Below are 24,275 nucleotides of genomic sequence, written 5' to 3'. Positions count from 1 at the left end.
TTTATTGGAGATTAGAGTCTCATGGACTTTCCTGCCCGGGCTGGCTTCGAACCACCATCCTCAGATCTTAGTCTCCTGAGTAGCTAGGATTACAGGCCCGAGCCACTGGCGCCCGGCTGGATTCCTCGTTTCTTATCAAGTCCATTCCACAGATCAGGAAAGTGATCCAACCTCTTGTGCCACTAAAGGACCAGGCTGCTTTGTCCAGTTCCACCCCGCCCACTCCAGTCCCAGGTCTTACACTCCCCAATCTGCATCCGTTGTCAGTCTCTGGAGGGTTGAGAAACAGCGGGGATGTGACCGACCAGAACCTTGCCACACGGTGGGTTGAGGGGCTAGCACAGAACCCGGGTTTCAGAGGCCCAAGCTCCCAGACGTCCTGCCTTTCTCGGGATCTAATGATGTCTCCAGGTTGCCTCCTTAGAACTCCGCGCCGTCTATCCTGTGCCCCACTCTGCCATCTGACGATCTCGTTGGCTAGCGAGCGCCTCCTCTTTCTCACCTAAAGTCTTTGCACCCCGCGGTCCTCTTCCACCTCCCGGGGTTCAGAGCCTGGGTTTCAGCGGCCACCAGGGGGCGGGCGCGGCCCAGGCTGAGGCCCCGCCCCTCCCGTCGCCCCGCCCCTCCAGAAACCACGCCCACAACCGACGCCCCGCCCCGTCCGGCCAGCGGCCCCGCCCCTCCCGACGCCCCGCCCCGTCCGGCCGCGGCCTCGCTCGCTCCGCAGTCCCGACGCCCGGGATCCCGGGTCCCAGGTCTCACCTCTCCGCGGGCTCCGGCGATGGGCCCCGCCGTTCGCCACGGGCTGAGGTCGCCTCCGCCGCCTCCTCCCCCGTCCCCATCACCGCTGTTGCTGCTGCTGCCGCTGCTGCCGCTGTGGCTGGGCCTGGCGGGGCCCGGGGCCGCGGCGGACGGCAGCGAGCCGGCGGCCCGGCCGGGGCGGGGCGGAGCCCGCGCGGTGCGGGTGGACGTGAGGCTGCCGCGACACGACCTGGTCCTGGAGGGCATCAGGATCGGGTCCGAGGCTGACCCGGCGGCCCCGCTGGGCGGCCGCCTGCTGCTGGTGAGCGCCGCCCAGCCCAAACCCGCCCCTGACCCCCGCACCCCGGACCCGCTTCAGCCCCGACCTGCCCCGCCAGCCCGGCATGCCCGGCCCTGCCCGGGCTCCCCCAATCCGGGGACCTCGAGCCCTCGTGCGAAGTCGATCCCAGACCCCGATCTTGCATTCACGGTAACAAACCCCGACTCTCCCCCTCCCGGCGCCTCCTCCCGCCTCCCTCCGCTCACGGCCCCGCCCTTGACAGATGGACGTTGTGGACGCCGAGCCCGAGGTGCCGGGAGAAGACTGGATCGCAGTGGCTTATGTGGGCCAGGAGCAGGCGGCTCCGTTCCACCAGGAGAGCCAGGGCAGTGGCCCGCAAGCCTATCCCAAGGCCCTGGTCCAGCAGGTGCGAGGGAAGTCTGTGGGAGAGGGGAGCTGGTAGGAAGGCCCTCGCGGCATCTGCTAAGAGCCCGGCCACCCGGTGATCCCCACGGAGCTCTCAGGGAAACCCAAAGCCAAATGCCGTCAACGCTGGGGAGGCCAGAGATTGCTTTTAGAGTATGTGAGGGTACTCGTGGGGGGGACCGTCTTGCTGGGAGCAGAAGGCACACTGGCGAGTTTGGAGGCTACAGGGCAGCAGCAAGGAGGACTTTCTGTCCTTGACTAAAGGGAGTTTGTGGATACTTGAAATGCCCGTCCTAGAGCCAGGAGTTCTGGACATCTGGGGAGCGGGGAGTGACAGGTGAGGGCAGGGTCTATGCCAGCCTTCTGCCTTCTGTCCTCCCGCAGATGCGTCGCGCTCTCCTCCTGGGAGCCTCTGCCCTGCTTCTCCTCATCCTGAACCACAACGTGGTGCGAGAGGTAAACCAGGAAACAGGCTGTGAGGGGGAGCAGGCCAGGGAAGCGAAGACCGAGGCCTGCTGACCCCCCTGTCCCCTGCAGCTGGACATATCCCAGCTTCTGCTCAGGCCCGTGATTGTGCTCCATTATTCTTCCAATGTCACCAGGCTGTTGGAGGCACTGTTGAAGTGAGTTTGGTGTGAGGGCTCCTACAGGCGGGAGGGACCTGGGAACCTGGGAGGGGCTGAGGGGTTCTGGCTCTCCCATGAGCTCAGGGGGCTCAGGAGCAGGGCCTATTCACCTTAAGCTATCCTCTGCCAGGCTGAAAAGAGTTGGGGGGGGGCAAGAGGGGTTGAGACTAAGGTGCCAGACTGGAGGAGGTAGCCCTGAGAGCAAGGGCAGAGCTGAATACCACCTCACTGACAAGGTTGGGAGAGCACTGGAAAAACCAACAGCCAGGAAAAGGCGTAGGATCCCAAGAGAAAGGCCTTCAGAGATGGCATTTTGGGGTTCCCCCTTGCAGGGCTGGGTGGGTGAATCTGGGCCTCCTCTTCTCAGTGGCCCCTCTTTCTCTCTCTCAGGAGGACCCAGGCCACTGCCAAGATCACTAGTGGAGAGTCCCTGTCAGCAAATATCGAGTGGAAGCTGACCCTGTGGACCACTTGTGGCCTCTCCAAAGATGGCTACGGAGGCTGGCAGGACTTGGTTTGCCTGGGAGGCAGTCGTGCCCAGGAACAGGTGGGTGCCAGGGGAAGTATGCGGGGGTCCCAGGAAAGGAGGCTCAGGTGGGGGTCACACAGGTGGCTTGTCTTGCTAAGCTTGTAATGAGGATAGCCCTTTAGTGCTAAACATAGGCCCTTAGTATGGCACTGGCTCAAGGTCACGTGCAAGTCACTGTCTGCTCTTGTCTTGTTCTGTTCAGTTCTTCCTTGGCTCCCTTTTGTCTGCAGAATAATATTCAGACTCCTTAAGGCCCTCACAGCCGTCCTCAGCACTGATTTATCCTGTGTGTTGTGTGTGCATGCGTGCACGTGCCAACTTCCTACTCTTGCCTAGCCTTTTCACTTCAGTCTGGTGCTCTACCACTTGAGCCTCACCTGCACTTCCTGCATTTTGATGGTTAACTGGAGATGTTTCTTGGATTTGCATGCCTCGGGTGGCTTCAAGCTACAATCTGAGATCTCAGCCTTCTGAGTAGCAAGGATTATAGGTGTGAGCCACCAACACCCAGTGCATTGGTTATTTTTGAAGTGGGATCTCTCTTTATACTGGAGATGGCCTGGGCTATAATCATCTTCCTTACATCATTGGGGATGGCAGGTGCATGCAACTGCACCTCCACATTGGTTGAAATGGAGTCTCAGGATTTTCTTTTACCTGGTCTGGCCTTGAACGTTGATCCCCAGTCTTTACCTCACAAGTAGCTAGGATTACAGGCTTAAGCTACTATGCTTGGGCTGGGAAGGTGGCTCAGTGGTAAAGTGCTTGCCTTGCATGCACAAGGCCCTGGGTTCGATTCCTCAGCACCACATAAGCAGGAAAAGCTGGAAGTGGTGCTGTGGCTCAAGTGGTAGAGCGCTAGCCTTGAGCTGAAGAGCTGAGGGACAGTGCCCAGCCCAGAGTTCAGGACCCCATGACTGACAAAACAAAAAAAAAGCTACTATGCCTGCTGGTTTTGTTTTTAGAGACAGGGTCTTATTGTGTATCTCAGTCGTCTTCAAACTTGCCATGCAGCACAGGCTGTCCGTGTGATTCTTTTGCTGTTGCTTCTCTAGTGCTGAAATTAGAGGCCCCACTCCAGGTCCCTCCGCCCGGCCACACCCCCTCCCCCTGCTTTTTTTTATTGTGGTGCTAGGATGGCACACACAGCCCACCACTGAGCTACACCCCTGCTATCCCCCGTTTCTAGTCCTCTTCTGTGTTCTGGTCCCCTGCATCATTCCTGGTCCCTGTACATACCCTGGTCTCCTGCTTCTGGGCGTGTCCATGCTCGGCTCTAGCCATTTACCCAACCTCTGTCTCCACATGTCCCAGAGTACTGTGCCTCATGCCTTGCTGCAGACCCTTGGCTCTCTTGCTCAGGGCTCTCCGTCTGGGTCACAGTGTTTGGTCAGGCCTTTCACAGGGCTGTGAGGACAGCACACCCCAGGCGTGTTAGGAAGTGTGATTTTTTTTCTTCAATGCTCAGGACTGTCACTCATCTGTGCTTGGATTTCCTACTGCTTCCTATCAGGGTTTGACATGAACTCCATGCACAGCATTTCTTGAGCTCAGATGTGTGCAGGGACAAGCATGCCCAGGTCTTCTGATGTGTAGGCTCCAGCAGATATCAGCTGACCCAGGCTGTGGTGTGGCTTCAAATCAACAAGTTCAAACCCTGGCTATGTACCCTTAGTGGAGCAACCCTAGGCCAAGTGTCCAACTTCTTGGGTCTCACATTCTTCATTTGGGAACGTGGTATAAACCCTGCCCCCCACGCCATGGGTGGTCCACACAGATCTCTAGGCAAGGAAGGCATTAGTGAGGGGCTGGAAGGTTAGAGCTGGGGAGGGAGGGACAGTCTGGCAGAGGAGCTTGGGAAGCCTGGAGGTGGAACTGTGCAATCTCCAGGTGGATCTGGCGAGTGCTGAGGAAAAATCACAACAGCCATGACCCTATGCTAGATGAGGTACTAGGGGAGGGGTGTGTGTGAACCCTGCAAGCGCTGAGTAGCTGTGACGGCTGGGGTGTCCAGAAGATGGCTGGGCAGGCATCTCAAATGGCTGACCTGATGGTCATTGGGCCCTCAGCCCTGAGCCCATGGTCCTGTCACCCTCCTGAGCTAGCTGCTCAGTGCTTCTAGGAGTCCAGAGCTGCAGCCCTCGTGCTCTGAATGACCATTACATCATTCCTGCCTCTTCCCTGTTGTGTGGGGGGCAAGCTGCAGCCTTGGGCAACAGCTTGAGACTAGAGAGCCGCCCACGGGGCTGGGAAGGTGGCTCAGTGGTAGAGCGCTTGCCTTGCATGCCTGAGGCCCTGGGTTCGATTCCTCTGCACCACAGAAGCAAAAAGAAAAACGCCGGAAGTGGCGCTGTGGCTCAAGTGGTAGAGCACTAGCCTTGAGCTGAAGAGCCGAGGGACAGCGCCCAGGCCCAGAGTTCAGGCCCCACGACCAGATCCAAAAAAATAATAAGAGAGCTGCCCACAAAGCTTGGAAGGGAATGTAGGAACTAGTTCCCCTGCATGGGGGCTCTGTGTGCCATCCACTCCCAAGCTGACTGCCCAGTGAGCAGTCAGGCTAGGTCAAGGTCACAGTGTTTCTCCCAGCAAGGTCACCCTACCCCCTCCCTCATGGCCCACAGGTTTTTTTTTTTTCCTTGTGGTAGTTGCTGAGGCTTGAATTCAGGGTGTTCTTCCCACCGAACCATGCTGCCAGCCCTCGCTGATTTTGTAGTTGCCTCTCAATAATGTTCATACGCTCATTCATTCCACAGTGACAGGCACTGAAGCTACCTCAGGTGTGAGCCTCAGGTGTGGTTCTTTCCCACCAGTGGGAGCCTGGCGACCACTCGCAGCAATGAGAACTTAACTAACACGGTGAAGAGTACGCAGGAGGCCTGGGTGGAAAAAGGCACAATAGGAGTCATGGCTAGGGGGATCCCAGAGTAGGAGGGGTCCCAGGGGTCCAAAGACATTAGCTAAGCAGAGGGAGAAAGAAGAGACTTCCCAAGTCAGGGAATAATGTGTAGGACACAGATGGAAGGACAATCAATGAAAAAGAGAGGCAGTAAACCAGCTGTGAGGACATACATCCCAGGTGCCACTCCCCCTCAATCCCCGCCCCATAAGACTAGACATGGCTGAAGTAGTAGCGTGCTTGCCTAGCATGTTCAAGGCTCTGGGTTCAAGCATGCGCGTGCGCATACACATGCATGTGCACGCACACACACATGCGCACACACAAAGGCAGCGATGGGGTTGTGAGATCTCCCTGGCTATGTGGGAAATGCGCAGAGGAGCGGACTTGGGATGAGGCTCCAAGAGGAGCAGAGTACAAGGCTGACCCCTCAGGTTTCTTGTGTGAACTCAGACTGGGAGGAGGCCCGAGAAAGCAGAGCAGAAGGAAGTGAGTTGGCCTGAAGCCCAAGGCAGCTGGATAGGAGACAGCAGCAGATGCTCTGAGAGAGGTGACACCTACCTTTCTTCCCAGAAGCCCTTGCAGCAGCTGTGGAACGCCATCCTGCTGGTGGCCATGCTCCTGTGCACAGGCCTCGTGGTCCAGGCTCAGCGGCAGGCATCAAGGCAGAACCAGCAAGAGCCGGGAAGCCAGGTAGGTGAGAGCCAGACCTGAGGGAATCCCAGTGCCCTCAGCCCTTGGGCCTGCGAGCTAGTGGCTACCCTCTCCCCATAGGTGGACCTGTTCAAGCGCCGCGTGGTGCAGAGACTGGCGTCCCTCAAGACGCGGCGCTGCCGTCTGAGCAGGGCAGCACAGGGCCTCTCGGAGCCTGGCACTGAGACCTGCGCTGTGTGCCTGGACTATTTTTGCAATAAGCAGGTGAGTGTCTAGGTGAGGCCAGTCAGCCCTTGGCTGACCCGTGCCAGGGGACTTGGAATATCCTAACGAGGCCTTTCTCCTCCCAGCCTCCATCAGGACAATAGAAAGGAGGATGGGGGTGGGATGGGCTGGTTCTAGATCACTCTATGATCTGAGCCCCTCCTCTCTGCCCCATAGTGGCTCCGGGTACTGCCCTGTAAGCATGAATTCCACCGAGACTGCGTGGACCCCTGGCTCATGCTGCAGCAGACCTGCCCATTGTGCAAGTTCAATGTGCTGGGTGAGCACTGGGTGTGGTACACTGGTGTGTGTGTGTGTGTGTGTGTGTGTTCCTGTCCCTCGCCATCCCCCCTCCCCGCTCCCACTTGACCCCCTCCCTCCTCCTCTGCAGGGAACCGCTACTCTGAAGACTAGCTGGCGTGTGTGTGGATGGATCCCGCCCGGCTGCGCCCTGGCCCTCAGCCTGGGCGGCTGGGAAGCGATGGTGGGCCGGCCCTGTGGATGGAGGAAGGATGCCTTTCCATTGTGCCCTGGAGGGGAAGGAGGGATTCACTGGAGAACACCCAGCTGGACCCTCCAGGCAAGGAAGGGAGGTCACTCCTGGGCCTTTCTTGTCATCCTTTCTCTGTGTCTGCCCTCCATCCAGGCAGTGATCAGGACCATGGGGATGGAGAATGTGGGATCATCAGCTGTCCCCAGAGAGCTGGCTACTCTCAGGGCATCCTGGCCAGATTTTAATGCTTATTTATTGAGTGGGAAAGGGGGGAGGTGTGAGGAAAAATCAGTCTCACCTGAGGCCCCTGGGCCTCACCTTCATGATACAGCTTGGCCAAGGCTGTAAGGTCACACTGAGAGACGCTGCTGCCCCTTGCCCTCAGGCCTTGGGTACTGGGAGCCATGGGTCCGGCTGCCTGTCCAGCTGGCTCCCTTCCTAGGCCTGGCTGGGACCAGAGGCCTTAGAATCTGCCCAGTCCTGACTTTGGTGGGCTCTGTGTTGCTGATCAGGATACTTGAAGCCACAGGAAGAATGTGGTGTATCTTCTAAGGGCATCCACTGTTTGATTGTTTTTAAAATTAGGTAGGGAAGTTTTAATAGCAAAAATAAACGTGAATATATTTTAACATAATATATAAAATGTATATGATTGTCTGAAATTTGTCACTTTGGGCTCTGCTGCTGGTGGTAGATGGGGTTCTGATGGCCCCTAAGATCCTCCTCTGATATGCTCATGGCTGTATAATCTCTGCAATTGTGACTCAAGTGTTTAATTCCATGAATAGGTTATGAAATATGCACAGTTGACCTTAAGATGGGAAAAGCAAGACCAGGTGGCATGGCTCATGCCTATAATCCCAGATATTCAGGAAGTGGAGACTGGATGATGATACAAGGCTAGTCGGGGCCAAATGTGAGACCCCCATCTCAATGAACAAAGTAAGCATGGTGGTATGCACCCGTGGCCCCAGCGAATACAGAAATCATAGGTCTGAGGTCCACCTCAGGCAAAAATACTGGACTCGATCAAAAAAATAACTAAGGCAAAAGGGTTAGAGATGTGGTTCAAGAAGTAGAGTTCAGGGGGCTGGGAAGGTGGCTCAGTGGTAGAGCGCTTGCCTTGCATGCTCAAGGCCCTGGGTTCGATTCCTCAGCACCACATAAGAAAAAAGAAAAAAGCCGGAAGTGGCGCTATGACTCAAGTGGTAGAGCGCTAGCCTTGAGCTGAAGAGCTGAGGGACAGCGCCCAGGCCCAGAGTTCAGGCCCCACGACTGGACCCAAAAAAAAAAAAAAAAAAAAAAAAAAAGTAGAGTTCATGGGGCTGGGAAGGTGGCTCAGTCATAGAGCACTTGCCTTGCATGCATGAGGCCCTAGGTTCGATTCCTCAGCACCACATAAATAGAAAAAGATGGAAGTGGTGCTGTGGTTCAAGTGGTAGAGCACTGAAAAGCTGAGGGACAGTGCCCAGGCCCAGACTTCAAGCCCCATGACCGACCAAAAAATAAATAAATAAGAAGTAGAGTTCCTGCTGAGCAAGCACAAGGCCTTACATTCAAACTTCGGTACAAAAGAAAAGAAAACAGGGTTCTGGTAGTTCACACCTGTAATCCTAGTTACTCAGGAGACTGAGATCTGAGGATTGTGGTTCAAAGCCAGCCTGGACAGGAAAGTCTGTGAGACTCTTATCTCCAATTAACCACTAGAAAACTGAAGTGGCGCTATGGCTCAAGTGGTAGAGCGCTTGCCTTGAGCTGAAGAGCTCAGGGATAGTGCCCAGGCCCGGAGTTCAAGCCCCTTGACTGACAAAAAAAAAAAGAAAGAAAGAGAAAAGTAGAAAAAGAGAAACAGAAAGGCAGATTCGGGTGGAGGGAAGGAAAAGTAAAGAGAGAAAAGCTGGGGAAATCATCCAAAAGGGCCTGGCCTAGTAGAAGAGGAGGAAATCAGAGACTGTAGGAGCTTCAATGCAGATGCTCTCCGCTACTGACCTGAAGATGGGTGATGGTGTGAGCAGAAGGAGAGGCAGGATAGGTGACCAATAATCAGAATGATCTTAGGAGGGGCTTCTTCCCCAGAGCCCTTCAGAAGGAACCCACTGTGGGCAATACCTTCAAGAGTAGCCTTGGCTACACAGGGCCTGCCTGGATTTCTGATCTGCAGAACTGAGAGTTAATAATTGGATGCTAAATGGGTGAAAGATTGTCCTGCACTTGGCCAAGGTGCTAGAAGCTTCTTTCTGTCCCGCGCGCCCCTCCCCCCTCCCCCAATGTGCTCTCTTCCCACACCATCTCGTCAGGAGGGTGGCAGGTAGCTCCCACCCCGAGGGCCTACATTGCCAGGTCTCTGTGGGCAAAGGCTCCACAGGGACAGAAGGACTCCTCCCCAGCTCACCACACTGAGGCCAAGATGGCTGTGGGCAGCTGGCTACAGCTTTATTCCCTTCAGAGTTGCCCTCCAGTCCCACCCCTGCTGCAGGCTTACTGGGGCCGCTCCTGGGGCTGGTGTGCAGAGTTGGCCTGGTCCCTGCTCGGTGAGAGTCTCCTCCTGAGCCTGGCCAAGGCCCGAATGGGGTTCTGGGCACAGACGCCCGAGTGGGTGACGCCCTCCAGGGAGGACTTGCTGGGCCAGCCGCAGGGCTGCCGAGGTGAGAATGCTTGGGGTTGGCCTGGCGGGGTCCTGCCTGTGCTGCCTGCCCTGGTGCCAGGAGACTGCCTCCTGCCCAACGACCTGCAGGACGACAGAACCCCAAGACGCCCTGTGAGGTGAGGGAAACCATGCCAACCCTGTCTGGCCCGCCTGTAGCACAGCCTCACTTACCTCGGGGATATGTTCTGGGACTGGGTTGGAGGAGCCGCTCCCTGAGCGTCCTTGCTAGGAGGCGACCAGAGTTTGTCCTGTGGGACCAGCTGCCAAAAGGAAGCTCATTAGGGTCTAGGAGTCCCATTTCCAGAGGGTGTCCTAGCAGGGTGGGTAGGGGGTGGGAGGATGGAACCTATCTGTGCCCCTCCTCCTAAGGGGCAGGGATTAGGAAGCTCCAGGCTGATCAAGAAGACATCACAGGTGGGTGGAAAAGGAAGAGTCCTCTGCCAAGAATCTTGGCTCACTTGAAGTAAAGGCAGGCAGGGCTCAGGGATATTTGAGACTGAAAGGCACTGGATCTGTAACCATCTCCCTGGAGCATGACCTGCGTGTGCAGGCTCCTGACAGCTTCCCAGGGTGGAAGCTGAAGACTACTGGGTAGGGATCTATCTCCTCCAAGTCCCCAAGGTTCATGCTCTCAGGCTCACCTTGAGCGCCCCCTGCTGGGCCACTTCATGGATTTTAGACAGCATTGACTGGAGCCGCTCGTTCTCCTCCTGCAGGACCTGGATGCGGATGCTATTGGCTTGCACTTGCCTCTCCATATCTTCTGTGACATTGCCAGAACCTGCAGGGACACAGCATCAGGGACCCCATGACGCTGGGTCTGCCTCATGTGCCCCTGGGACAGGAGCTCAGAGGAGGGGGCTGGACATACGGAGGGCCTCCCAGCACGTTTTTCTTCTGAGGCCTCGCTTCCCTTCTCTTCGCTTTGCCTCCCTTACCTTGTCTCCCACCCACTGTAAGGGTGACTCGGGATTATCGAATGTGAGAGCTGGGTGGGCCCTGGGACTCACAGAAGATTTGGTAAATGAAAGAGGGAGTCTCAGCCCCAGGTTTGTGCCACAGGAAATCAGCACGAACCATCTCCTGGCCGTGGCAATGGGTACAAACCTTTGGCTCTATAAGCAGGGCAAGTTGCTGCCTGTCCCGGTTCTATTTCTTCGTTTGTAAAAAGGGGGCTGTTACCCTCCTTATGGGGCAGTTGTGGGACAACAGAAAGCCTGACATTTAGTGGTCAGGAATGATGACAATATGGCCAACTGTCCCTTCCCAACAGCTCTGGAAAGAGACCTGTCCCAGCTCATCAGAACTCATGGTCAGGAGAACCAAGATTAGATGGTAGGAGAACCCAAGTTGCCTGCCATCTACTCTTGTGCTAGTGTGGTGCCTAGCACTCCTGACCCTGGGGTCTAAGATGCTGGATGGAGAGGTGCAGTACCCTTGGATCTGGCCTCATAGTGTACTATGAAGACACACCAGGAAAGAAGACACAGAGGAAATCAGAAAGGACATGTGGTATGGGCAGTTATGTCACCTTTGGACTTCCGGTCCCCTGCCTCCACACAAAAGGACTGACAATGCATGAGCACCAGTATCATGGAAGGTCAGTAGGGGCCGCCCGCTGTCCTCCCCTCTTCCCTCACTACGATTGGACGCCCATCACTGTGGGATAGGGAGTTGAAGGCCCTGGTGTGCCCACCCTGGGCCCCAGCATTCCCTTGGCAGCATCCTGGGCCCTTACTTTGGATCTGGTCCTCCACGGGCTTGTGCAAATCAGGAAAGGTCACCAGCAGCCGCTCCCGCTCCTTCAGGGCCTCCAGCTCCCGCTGCAACTCCGAGAGATTCAGTTGCAGGTCTGTGGTCACCTGCTCCAGGTCCTGCTTCTCCCACTGCAGGCTCTGCAGCAGCTCCTGGGGGACAGGGAGAGGCTCAGACCTGGCTCCCAGGATGGCCCTGGGCTCCCCTGGGACATGGGACCTCTAGTGAAAAGGAGAGGTCCTGCCCTCTCTCTCTGCCCACTTGCACCTGCTGGGCTCGGAGCTGGCACTGGTCCTGTTCCCGCTCGCTCTGCAGGTTCTGCAGCTGCTCCTCCATCTGGGCCTGCTGGATCTCAGCATCATCCAGACTGCCCCGCAGCTCCTCCCGCTCCTGGTCCAGGCTGTCCAGCTGCTGCAGCAGGACGTGCTGTTTGGCCTGCAAGGACTATGGGAATGGATGGATGGGAGGGCATAAGGCTAGCCAGAGGACCATCAAATCCACTGTATCTGTGACTTTCCAAGCTCTGCCCTCATGACATGTCTGTGCACAGACACATGGCTGTGGACAGACAAGGAGGGCAGGGGACAGAGGGAAGACAGCAGGCAGATGGACATCCAACCTGGTCAAGGCCAGTCCCTCTCTCCCCCTGCCCCCAAACTTGAAGTGACACTTGGGTGTCACTTCTTTCCAGTCATATATCCACAGTTCCCACTAGAAGAGGATTCTGGAAAACAGGCTTTTCTCCTTCTTATAGGTTTCTAGTGTCCCACCAACATTTCCCACTGAGGGTAAAGTAGGAAGAACCAATGCTGATGCCTGGTATCATTGGCTCACCCCTGTAATTTTAGCTACTTTGGAGGCTGAGATCTGAGGACTGTGGTTTGAAGCCAGCCCAGGCAGAAAAGCCCATGAGACTTATCTCCAATAAACTATTTAGAAAAAGCCAGAAGTGATGTTGTGGCTCAAGTGGTAGAACATTAGCCTTGAGCAAAAGATGCTCAGGGACAGTGCACTCAGGCCCAGTCCCAGGACTTGGGGAGAATCTAGTCCCTCTCCTCCTTATCTAGAAAATGGGGATGACAAGACATACTGACAACCTCGCAATGTTGTGGCAGGGAGTAAGAATGAGAGGGCCGAGAGGGCCTCCAGCCTGAAGTCCAGAGCCTGGATCACGGGCCTCACCTCCTGGTGGCGGACCATGCTGTCGACACGGGCTTTCTCCTTGTCCAGCTCTGTGCTGGCCCAGCAGATCTGCTGGCTGGCCCCATCCAGCCGCCCAGCCAGCAGCTGCACCTGCTCCTCCAGCTGCTGCACCTGCCTCTCGGCGGCCACCCTGCGCTCACCTTCCTCCTGCAGCTGCTGGGCCTTTTCCTCTGCAGGATGGAGGGAACAGGCAACAGAGGGTCGGGCAGGGGGCACCAGGGTGTAAGTCCCTGTAGTCCCTCTGACTCTGGATGGATTGAGTGGGGAGAGAGGTCACACTCATGTTCTCAGCTACAGTGTGGGGCTCCGGACCTTGGGAGTGGATCTAGAAAACAAATGCTCTCCATCCACGAGGTCATTCATTGCCCAGCCATGCAGAAGGTCAGGCCTGATCTCCTAAAGCTCCCTTTCTCTTTGCCCTGGAAGCTCAGGGATGGAAATGGAGGATGCTTGTCTAGCTGCAGCACTGGATGGAGAGGTGCATGGGGTACATGACGTGCCTTCTTACCTACAGCCTTCATCGACTCCTGCTTCTGCTTCAGCTCTACCTCCAGGGCCACCACCTTCATCTTTAGGTCATTTGTTTCTATGGCAGGGAAGAGAGATAGTCCTTCACAGGGTCCCTTAATCCTGGCTGGCCTCCCTCCTGCCCAGTGCATCCCACAGCAGGAAGGCAGTGATGCTGTGAGCTACGTGGTGAGGAGGGGGAGGTTGCCCTCAAGAGGGAGTCAGAAGGCCTGGGCCCTGGGCTGGCTTCTCACTGGCTGGTGTCTACACGTCTACACGTGGACTCGGTGCCTTCCATGGATTCAACAGTGACGCTCAGAAAGGACAGTGGCTTGCCCACAGTAATGGTAGGCCCATTACTGTGACTTCCAGTGATGGTAAGCTGTGTTGGGGTGAATCGGCAGGGGAATGAGCTCTCTGGAGGTGACCCTCAATGACAGCCAGGAGTGAATTAATACCCCAGCTCCCTCCTTTGTTCCCCTTTTCTTCCCTTCCTCCCTCCCTTCCTTCGTCCCTCCCTCTTCCCTCCTTCCCTCCCCCCTTCCCTCTTCTCTCTCTGTCTCTGTCTGTCTCTCTGCCAATACCAGAGCTTGAACTCAGGGTCTTGTGCTCACTCGGCTTGCTTGCTCAGCTCCTACTCTACTACTTGAACCATTCTGCCAGCCTAGTTGCTGATTGTTTTAGAGGTAAAAGTCTCAAGGACTTTTCTGCCTAGGCCGATTTTGAACTGTGATCCTCCAGATCTTAGCTTCCTGAGTGGCTAGAATTATAGGCATAAGCCACTGGCGCCTGGGACAAGTCTAAGGCACAGTGCTACAGCTGTCTCCTGGTATTCTCCAGGACTGAGTTTCAGCTACTCACTGTCTTCAGATGAGTGGATGTACCCTTCTTGGCTGCTTTTCCTCCCTACTTACTAGTTTCCCAAACCAGAATTCTTTTTTTGGGGGGTCAGTCGTGGGGCTTGAACTCCAGGCCTAGGTGCTGTCCCTCAGCTCTTCAGCTCAAAGCAAGTGCTCTACCACTTGAACCACAACACTACTTCCAGCTTTCTGAGTGGTTTATTGGAGATAAGACTCTCATGGACATTCCTGCCTGGGCTGGCTTTGAACAATAATCCTCAGATCTCAGCCTCCTGAGTAGCTAGGATTACAGGAATGAGCCACTGGCCAGCTCCAAACCAGAATTCTTCCATGCAAACTACTAGTATTCAAAGCCCTGTCTCAGCTTGATCTTGAATGTCTTACTCCTGTAATCCTAGCTACTCAGGAGGCTGAGATCGTGATTCAAAGCCAGCTTGGATAAGAAAGTCTGAGACCTTTATCTCCAATTAACTATAAAAATGCTGGAAGTAGAGCTCAAGTGGTGGAAGTGCTAACCTTGCATGAAAAGGCTGAGTGCTCAGGCCCTGAGTTCAAGTCCCAGTACTGGCATACACATATACAAAACCCCTGTCTTGGGGTCTGCTTGGGGGCACACTCACACCAATGCTGTAGCAGAACCCTCAGGCACCGAGGGCCTGGCTCTGAGCACAGACCTGAAAGAAGCTGCTGCCGGCTGCACTCCCACTGGGCCAGGCACTGCTCTGCCTCCTCTGCCTGCTGCTGCCGCTTGCTCTGCTCCTGTTCCAAGGCCTGCTCCAGCTTGCTCATCTGTTTCCTTAGTGCATCCTTCTGCCCCTCGGCCTCTTCCAGCTGGGCTCTGAGGGGCCCAATAAGCTGTGTCAGGGTCCCCACATGCTTATTGAGGCGTGTCAGGTCTTTGCTCTGTTCTGCAGCCCAGTGGCCCATGGTGGCAGCTGGCAGTGGCCTGAGCCCCATACTGTCCTGCACCAGCTGCTGAAAATGGCCCAAGGATGAGGGCAAGTTCTGGCTCTGACACAGGCTGATGAGCACCTTGCCTACCTCCTGCAGGCTGCCCTGAACTCTGGTACACGCATCACAGGGTACGAGGGCTGTCTCAATGGTCTGGGAGTGGACACTCTTGGTGCTCTGGGTCCTGGAAGGACATTTCAGGGAGACTTTGCCAGGGAGGTTCTGGGGCAAGCCTGGCACTTGGGAGGGAGGCTTGATGAACTTGGCAGTCAAAGACTCAGGACTCCTGGCTGGCTCGCCCTTGGCTGTGGGCTTGACTGTGGGCGTGGTCACAGGGGGGTCTTTTTGGTTTGTTTTTTTCTGGAGTCAGGAGAAGAAAAAAAAAAGGAAAATAAGTGAGAGATGGCTGGGAATGTTGGTGACCACCTTGCTGAGTGCTCAGCCCCTCATAGGTGTAAGCTGATCCTGACCCAAATTTCAGAGAACCCTTCTTTGCTCATGACTCAATCTATCAAGCCCAGATTTTCTACCTCCAACCTCACCCTAGGCTCATGTGACTCTGTATGTACATGTGCAATCACTACCATTACTGGGCTTTTTGGGGGGGAGGTGGAAAGGGGCTTGAACTCAGGGCCTGGGCACTGTCCCTGAGCTTCTTTTGCTCAAGGCTAACATTCTACCACTTGAGCCACAGTGCTACTTCTGGCTTTTTGTTTATGTGGTATTGAGAAATTGAACCCAAGGCTTCATGCATGCTAGGCAAACACTCTACCACTAAGCCACATTCCTAACCTGAAGCCTGTGTTCTTTTTTTTTTTTTGTTAGTCGTGGGGGCTGAACTCTGGGCCTGGGCGCTGTCCTTCAGCTCTTCAGCTCAAGGCTAGCACTCTACCACTTGAACCACAGCACCACTTCTGGCTTCTTTTCTGCTTATGTGGTGCAGAGGAATCAAACCCAGGACCTCATGCATGGGAGGCAAGCACTCTACCACTGAGCCAACTTCCCAGGCCTGTGTTCTTAACTCCCAAGCCCACGGGACCTTATTGGAAGGCTCTGGTGTGTCCACTGCTCCCTGTGGGCAGGAGAGAGCCAGTGAAGGATGTAATTCATACATGGGTGTGCAAAAAAGCTGGAGCTGGGGTGGGGAGTGAGAGTGATCAGGTTTGGGGGCTAAGGATGATCCACCTGGGGGGCCACCTGTTGGTAGAGCATGCCCAGTCTCAGCAGGCTATTCCAGAAGCGCCGCACTGTGAGCCCCACTGACATACACGGTCCTACAGCCCGCGCAGGGGGAATGGTCTGCTCCAAGCCGAGGCTTTCCAGGTAGCTGGCACAGCTCTGAAGCAACAGGAGGAGCCTGTGGGCAGAGATTCCATGGAAGTAATGAGCCCTCACACTACTTACCTGGTGGCTTCTGGCCCAGGAGTGTTGGGGGAATGGCACAAGAGTGTCTGCAGCACAAGAAGGGTCCTGAGTTCAAAACTCAAGTACTATTGGAGAAGAGGATGGGAGGTGAGAGGGGAAAGATGAAGGAAGTAGGGTGAGAAGGGAAGAGGAAATGAGAGAAGCCTAGCCCAAGCATAAGGGACTTAGAGAATCCAAGTCAGCTTCAGATACATTCCAGAGTCCACTTCCTCCAGGATGCCCTCTAGCGGACCTCCTGGGTAGCAGTACTTTAGCCTGGCATCTCCCACTTGGACAGGGAGCTAGGGGGAGGGCAGCCAGGGTTCACCATCTTTTTTTGTTGTTGTGATTGGTCATGGGGCCTGGGCACTGTCTTTAAGCTCTTTTGCTCAAGGCTAGTGCGTTGGGCCACAACCCCACTTCCAGTTTTTGGAGTAGTTTATTGGAGATAAGAGTCTCTTATCCGCAGGAAAGTCCAGGCTTTCCTTCCTATGCTGGCTTTGAACCGCAATCTTCAGATCTCAGCCTCCTGAGTAGCTAGGGTTACAGGTGTGAGCCACCAGCAACCAACTATCTTTTTTTTTCAAATGACCTTGTTGTCCATGCAGGTGAGGGTAATTCCAACCTTCCCTGGTGCTCTGGGGAGAAAGTGCCATCCTCTTAGGGCCCGGTGGAAAACAATCCTGGGGAATGGAAAGCTTGGTAGAGCAATCTGTCTCCTGTTTAGACAGACACACAGGCCTTCATGGTAGGATATGCCGTGCTGTCTGCACCCTCTGCTTCAATCCCATCCTGACATGAGCTCAGCTCCTCAAAATGCCACACTAGGGCCAGAAGCCATGGTCCTGACCTCCAGGGTTCCCAGGAGGCTCTGGGGTTCAGATCCAGTGGCCTCTGGCAGAAGGGAGGTGGGAGAGGAAGTCTGACAGTCACGTTAACTTTCATGCCAGTGTTTGGGCTACAGCCTTTTTCCAGCAGGACCAAGAGCTGGAAAAACACATCCCGTGCCTGGCCTTGTGATGCCAAGGGAACAAGCCAGCCCACAGGACCTTAGGAAAAAGAGACTGGGATGGAAATTCTGAGTAGTGGTTATGGCGGTTCTGACACAGCACAGTGGGGACTACCCAGGGGCAGGCAGCTACTCCCTGAAATCAATGGGGACCAGGGCACACAGGACAATACAAATGGGGTCACGCTAGGTGCGAGTGGCTCATGCCTATAATCTTAACCACTTAGGAGGCTGAGATTTGAGGATCAGGATTCAAAGCCAGTCTAGACAGGAAAGTCTGTGAGACTTTTTTTTTGGGGGGGGGGGGGGTTGGGGGAAGACCTTGAACTCAGGGACTGAAAGCCGTCCCTGAGCTCTTTTGCTCAAGGCTAGAGCTTTACCACTTTGAGCCCCAGCTCCACTTCCAGTTTTCTGGTAATTAATTGCAGATTAAGTCTCACAGACTTTTCCTATCTGGGCTGGCTTCGCACCATGATCCTTAAGATCTCAGTCTCCTGAGTAGCTAGGATTACAGGTGTGAGCCACCAGCGCCTAATCCCTTTTGTTAGACACTTATCTCCAATAAGATACCAAGAAGCCGGAAGTGCAGCTGTGGCTCAAGTGGTAGAGCACTGTGAGCAAAAAAAGCTCAGAGACTGCACCTGCTCCCGAGTTCAGCCCCAGGATGGAGAAAAAAAAAGTGGGGTCATTCTGAGGGCTCCTGACAGCTACACAGTTTGTAGTCCTATTAGTAATGTTGCCAACATTTGTAGAAAGACTTCTACAGCTTCTACTGCTATGAGGGACAGGTGGCAGTGTCCAGGGTCTCAGGGTTCAATCAAGGCCCTCACCTGTCAATGACGAGCTCCAGCAGCACCGCGTGGGACAGCTGTGTGAACTCGGGGTCACTCGGCACGTGGTCATAGTGCTCCAGCAAGGCTACCATATCGAGATCACAGGCCACACGGTCAGGGAATTTCCAGGAAGGGAAGCGCACGGGCCCAGCTCGGGAGAATACATCCACAATGGCACCCTGCAGGTCGGTGAGGTCCTTGCGTAGGCTGTCAATGCAGGCCTGGCTGCCCAGCAGGTGCGCCATCCCCACAGCTCCTGGGGTGGGCAAAGAGGCGGCCTGTCAGCCAGAGATACGGCTGCTCCTGGAGGAACTTCTGGAAATTCTACTTTGCCTAGTTGCTCTCAGCCTAAAGTCTGCCACTGACGAGGCTGGGAGAAGTCCGGTCCCCAAGCCTTTCTAGGGACTATTTCTGAGTAGTCGAATCCACTTTCCTCCTACCCACCTAATCCTGGACCCACTGGCCTCGTCCATCATTCCACAAGTACCCCTAAGACCCATTATGTGCTGCTCCCCTCCACCCCCCCCCCCCCCATACTGGACAATGCCACCTAAAATAGGAATGTGCCTACCACCCTTTCCTCCCAGAATTCTGACTACAGGGACTACTGGGACACTCCTGGTTATTGTCATCTCCCACCTAGATCCCTGCTGCAGCTTCTAGGTGGCCTACAGGTATGCTTACTCCAATAAGATCAAGTTGTACTTAAGAGATCAGTGCCAAATCCTACACATCATGACCAGAGTCCAGCCCTGCCCTTCCCAGTTTCATAGCTTCTAGCCAGTCCTAAACTGTAACATGGGATGATGACTCAACCAGGCTGGGATGTGGCAAAGCCTTAAAGGAGCTGTGAAGCCCAGTGGATGGCCAGAGAAGACACCACTATCGGCCCAAGCCTGTTCTGAGCCCACATCTAGCTCCCTGCATGGGGCCTACACCAGAATGCCCTTGTTTATCTTTGGACAATCCCAGTCTTGTGAATGAGTTACTCATGTCCCTGGGCTCAGAAAGTAGGGAATACAGACCCTGTCCTGGCCCCTCTTGTGGTTGGATGTTGAGCAGCTGTGAGATGCTGGGCCCTAGTCCCTCCTACTTTGTCAGCTGGGGCCTCAGGAACGTCTAGAATTTCTCAGAAGCAGAAAGCACCTCCCTGTGCCACCTGGCCTGCCATGAGATACAGGAGCTGCCTGGGACAGTGCCTAGCTAAAGCCCCTCCAGCTCAGCAAATCTCTTCTAAACCTAGTCTTCCTGATCTCCATCATCTCCAAAAAACAATACCTGTTGTGCCTGCGAGCCTGGGCACTTCCCAGCATCCCTCTTTCCTCTGCCCCCACTTCTGAGTACCAAATGCTGCCAACCTTCCAGCCAGGCCACCCTAGGAACCCAGCCTTGCTGTACATCAGTCAGCCCCTTGGCTTCCCAGGTGGCCAGCCCCACTGCATCCAGTCTGCAGGGCAGGGGTGGGTGATAACCGTTCCAGCTCTGAGGACTACAACACTTCTTGTGCCTCCTCTTGGTACTTCCTCCAGATGAGACATCCCTCAGATCTCCACCCACACGTCCTCCTCCAGGTACAGAGTGAGGTACTCCGTTACCCATTCTTAGGGGATGATGTCTTTTTCTTCCCAGGATACTTACACTACCATCCCGATGGATCCTTGATCATCTTGGGTTGACAGTCTATCTCTGTGAGCACCAGGACTGTGTCCTTTGAGCTGCTATATGAACTGGCCATCTGGTCAGAGGCACTTAGTGGCCAATCTGTGCCCAGAGATGCTGGGAAGACCAGAGGCACCCAGGGGTGATGTCAAGGGCCAAAGTGGACTCTGGGTCTCCTGGAAGAGTGTGTTCTGCCCTCACCTCCTACAGGAGCCTGCCCGTAGAGCTGGAACAATCGCTCATATCTCGTTTTCCAATTCGCTTGTGGATTCCAGGGCTCATCTAGGTGCCTGCTTTTCTGTCTCCAGTATAGGGTCAGTCCCCAGCAGTCCTTGGTCCCTAGGAATGGATGGATGTGATGATAGGTGAGGTAGGGAAGGGCTCAGCAGGGCTTCCTGGGGACCTGGGGGAGGCTGTCTGGGAACAGGGGGAGGCTGGAGAAATGGGGTGAGGAGGGAACAGCAGTAGGATGCATAGTTTGAGCCTTAGCATGTCAGAATGCTTTCACAGTCCTAGCTGTGGCGGTACAGAGACATGAGAATTGCATTCCTCCTGGAAATTTTATACTTGGAGTAAGGGTGGGCCACCTATAAGAGCTCTAAGACTAGCAGAAAAAAACCCTTCAAATATCTATTTCCATACTAGGGCTTGAACTCAGGGCAAGTATTCTACCATTTCAGCCACAGCTCTATTTCTGGCTTTTCCATGGTTAACTGGAGATAAGCATCTGATAGACTTTCCTGCCCAGCCTGGCTCTGCACAATCTTAGGTCTCAGCCTCCTGACTGGCTAGGGTTACAGGCATGAGCCACTGGCATCCAACCTTTTTTGGAACAGTCCCACTCTTTAGCCCAGGCTAGCTACTTTTTCTCCTCTATACCACATTAACTAAGAGTATAAAGGGCTGGAAATGTGGCTTTGTGGTAGAGTGCTTGCCTAGCATGCATGAAGCCCTGGGTTTGATTCCTCAGTATCACATAAACAGAAGAAGCCAGAAGTGGCGCTGTGGCTCAAGTGGTAGAGTGCTAGCCTTGGGCAAAAGAAGCTGAGGGACAGTGCCCAGGCCATGAGTTCACAAGCCCCAGGACTGGCAAAAAAAAAAAAAAAGGAGTATAAAGAAATATATAAATTAATCTTAGGAAGGTGTGTATGTGTGCGCATGTGCACATGTGCGTGCTTGTGTTTGCACAGGTCCTCGTGCTTGAACTCCGAGCCTGAGTGCTGACCCTGAGCATTTTGCTCAAGGCTAGTGCTCTACCAGTTGAGCCACAGTTTTTTGGTGGTTAACTGGAGAGTCTCATGGACTTTCTTGATCAGGCTGGCTGTGAACCTCAATCCTTAGAGCTTAGCCTCCTGAGTAGTATAGTGAGGATTACAGGTGTGAGCCACCTGTGTTCAGCTGTTTTCTTTAGTTTACTCAAAACATTATTTCCATATGAAATCAGTTAAGCTGAAGGAGATGTTTGACTTGTTTTCTTTTTCTTTTTCTTTTGTTAGTTATGAGTCTGGGCACTGTCCCTGAGCTCTTCAAGCACTCTTCCACTAAACCACATTCTTAGCCCCCCTCCTACACACACACACACACACACACACACACACACACACACACACACACACACACACACACACAATTTTCTCTCCTTCTCCCTCTCTCTCTCTCTCTCTCTCTCTCTCTCTCTCTGCTCTTTCACTCAAGACTAGTGCTCTGCCACTTTGAGCCACAGTTTCATTTCTAGTTTTATGGTGGTTAATTGGAGGTAAGAGTCTCATCAACTTTTCTGCCTAGGCTGGCTTTGAACTGCAGTCCTCATATCCTCTATCTCAGCCTCCTGATTAGCTAGCATTACAGGCATGTCCTGAGAGATGCTTGACATTTTTAAAGTCACAAAGTCCAATGTATTTGATGCTTAAAGTACACCTCGATTTGGAATAGTATTTCAAATGCTCGAAAGGCACCTGGGCTAGGAGCTGTTGGATGGCATGGTGCTGGTGGAAAGGGATAGCTGCTGTGTGCTCAACTCAGCACGGAGACTGAGTATCCACTAACTGCTGAGCCCAGTGTCAAGAGTAGGGACAAGCAGGCACGGTGGCTCACGCTTTTAATCCTAGCTACTCTGGAGGCTGAGATCTGAGGATCAACGTTCAAAGCCAGACCAGCAGAAAAGTCTTTGTGAGACTCTTATCTCTAATCAATCAGCAAAAGAGCTGGAAATGGAAGTGTGGCTCAAGTGGTAGAGTACTAGCCTTAAATGGAAAAAGCCACGTGAAGACAGCCAAACAAGAGCTTGAGGCTCTGAGTTCAAGTCCCAGCCCCAGCAAACACATATACTGAAAAGACTAGAGCCAGGCACTAATGGCTCACGCCTGTAATCCTAGCTACTCAGGAGGTTGAGATCTGAGAATCATGGTTCAAAGCCAGCCCAGGCAGAAAAGTCCAGGAGGCTTTTTTTTTTTTTTTTTGGCCGTGGGGCTTGAACTCGGCTTGGGCGCTGTCCCTGTGCTCTTTAGCTCAAGGTGAGCATTCTACTGCTTCTGGTTTTCTAATGCTTTATTGGAGATAAGAGTCTCACAGACTTTCCTGCCCAGGCTGGCTTTGAACCACAATCCTCAGATCTCAGCCTCCTGAGCAGCTAGGATTACAGGCATGAGCCACTGGCACCCGGCTTCCAGGAGACTCTTATCTTTAAGGAAACACCAAAAAAAGCCAGAAGCAGAGCTGTGGCTCAAGTGGTGGAACACTAGCCTTCAGCAAAAAGCTCAGGGACAGCGCCCAGGCCCTGAGTTCAAGCCCCAGGACTGATACACATAGTCACAAAGAAAGAATAAGGGTCAGGGCTGGGCTCCAAGAACCACCAACATGTCAGCGTCCCTGGAGAATAGGAAAAGACCTGTCTTGGTCCCAAGACACTTATGCACACACAAACACTTGTGCTCATACCTCCCACGCATTACCTTGGCAACCACCTCTTGTGAGCTGTTACTGCCCAAGAGATTTTTATGCCCCAAGGAATGAGACAGAAGCAAAGGAGAAAAATACAGTAAAACATTCAGTGTTTATTTCCTAGAACAAGCATGAAATAAAGCAAGCAAAATAAAGTAAGCAAAACTTAAGCCCCAGGCTGGGCAAGGGCAAAATGAAGTGGCAAAGCATCTGGAACTCATCACCTTGTTTGTGAAAACAACTAAAAACACTGATCTGTTTCTGGGACCAACTTCCATACCATTGAAGCCCCATTACATTCTGTTAGCAATAAATGCCAAAACATCAAGAATATCCAAAATTGGAGCTGGTGCCAGTGGCTCACATCTGTAATCCTAGCTGTTCAGGAGGCTGAGACCTGGGGGACTGAAGTTTGAAGCCAGCCTAGGCAGAAAAGTATGTGAAATCCCATACCCAATGAAACACCTAAAAAGCTGGACTAAATGCATGGCTCAAGTGGTAGAGTGCCAGCTAGGAGCAACCAAGTCAAACAAGAGCAGGAGGTCCTGGGTTCAAGGCCCAGCACCTACACACACTGGTATACATGAGTGTGACTGTACACACACACACACACACACACACACACACACACACACACACACACACACACACAATCCAGGATTGGATCCAGTGGTACAGCACTTGCCTAACATGTGTGAGGTCCTAGGTTCAATCTCCAGTAGTGACCCCTAAAAAATATTCAGTTACCTTCTGTTGTGCTTTAAGATGGAGAGTAAAGAGAGGTGGACTAATACAGTCATTACATTCAATGAACACATGTGAAAACAGAACCAGATAGAATTGGGGGAGATGTGGGAGAATGATGGAAGGGTGATATTGATCAAGATACACTATAATTATAAACTGATTAGTTGAACTGAAACTCCTTTGTAAAACTACTTAATTTTTTTTTTTTTGTCGGTCATGGGGCTTGAATTCTGGGCCTGGGCCCTGCCCCTGCACTCTTCAGCTCAAGGTGAGTGCTCTACTGCTTGAGCCACAGCATCACTTCCGGTTTTCTAGTGGTTTATTGGAGATAAGAGTCTCACAGAGTTTCCTGCCAGAGTTGGCTTTGAACTGTGATCCTCAGATCTCAGCCTCCTGAGTAGCTAGGATTACAGGCATGAGCCACCGGTGACCAGCTTTAAAGATAATTTATTTTCCAGTCCTGTAGCTTGAATTCAGGGCCTGGGCACTGTCTCTGAGCTTCTTTTGTTCAAGGCTGGCACTGTACCACTTGAGCCACAGTGCCATTCCAACTGAGGAATTGAACCCAGGGCTTCATACATGCCAGGCAAGCACTCTACCACTAAGCCACATTCCCAGCCCTTAAAGATAATTTTAAAAAGTGAAACAAGTTGGAAAAAAATAAAAAAATGAAATCAAGCCAGGTGCCAGTGGCTCATACCTATAATCCTAGCTACTCAAAGGCTGAAATTTGAGGATTGTGGTTCAAAGACAGTCCAAGCAAAAAAGTTCGTGAGACTCGTTTCCAATAAACTACACAGAAAAAAAAATAAAAAAAAAAACAGAAGTGGCTCTGTGGTTCAAGTGGTAGA

The 24,275-nt window shown here is 53.6% G+C and overlaps 2 protein-coding genes across 3 annotated transcripts; one reads left to right on the top strand and one right to left on the bottom strand.

The window, feature by feature from the left end:
* Positions 1-723: 723 nt before the first annotated feature.
* Rnf215 (ring finger protein 215) lies at positions 724-7,544 on the top strand. 2 transcript variants are annotated; one of them, XM_042667715.1, is made up of 9 exons: positions 724-1,063; positions 1,305-1,448; positions 1,832-1,903; positions 1,985-2,070; positions 2,464-2,620; positions 6,075-6,191; positions 6,273-6,416; positions 6,594-6,696; positions 6,808-7,544. In XM_042667715.1, the coding sequence occupies exons 1-9, from the start codon at positions 782-784 to the stop codon at positions 6,828-6,830; spliced, it is 1,128 nt and encodes a 375-aa protein (XP_042523649.1). In that variant the 5' UTR covers positions 724-781; the 3' UTR covers positions 6,831-7,544. The 2 variants fall into 2 exon arrangements, with proteins under 2 accessions (XP_042523649.1, XP_042523650.1); XM_042667716.1 differs by having other exon boundaries at positions 6,072-6,191.
* A 1,798-nt stretch (positions 7,545-9,342) lies between these two features.
* Positions 9,343-20,053, bottom strand: Ccdc157 (coiled-coil domain containing 157). The gene is made up of 11 exons (XM_042667704.1): positions 19,939-20,053; positions 18,076-18,334; positions 16,018-16,189; positions 14,556-15,192; positions 13,023-13,100; positions 12,494-12,684; positions 11,579-11,755; positions 11,295-11,463; positions 10,198-10,337; positions 9,728-9,816; positions 9,343-9,637 (listed from the first exon to the last, which is right to left on the bottom strand). The coding sequence occupies exons 2-11, from the start codon at positions 18,321-18,323 to the stop codon at positions 9,388-9,390; spliced, it is 2,151 nt and encodes a 716-aa protein (XP_042523638.1). The 5' UTR covers positions 18,324-18,334; positions 19,939-20,053; the 3' UTR covers positions 9,343-9,387.
* Positions 20,054-24,275: the final 4,222 nt, after the last annotated feature.

The sequence above is a fragment of the Dipodomys spectabilis genome, unplaced genomic scaffold, assembly GCF_019054845.1.
Source record: "Dipodomys spectabilis isolate Male_0828 unplaced genomic scaffold, ASM1905484v1 ptg000416l, whole genome shotgun sequence".
Lineage (NCBI taxonomy): Eukaryota > Metazoa > Chordata > Mammalia > Rodentia > Heteromyidae > Dipodomys > Dipodomys spectabilis.
This window is presented reverse-complemented; position numbering and strand designations above follow the sequence as displayed.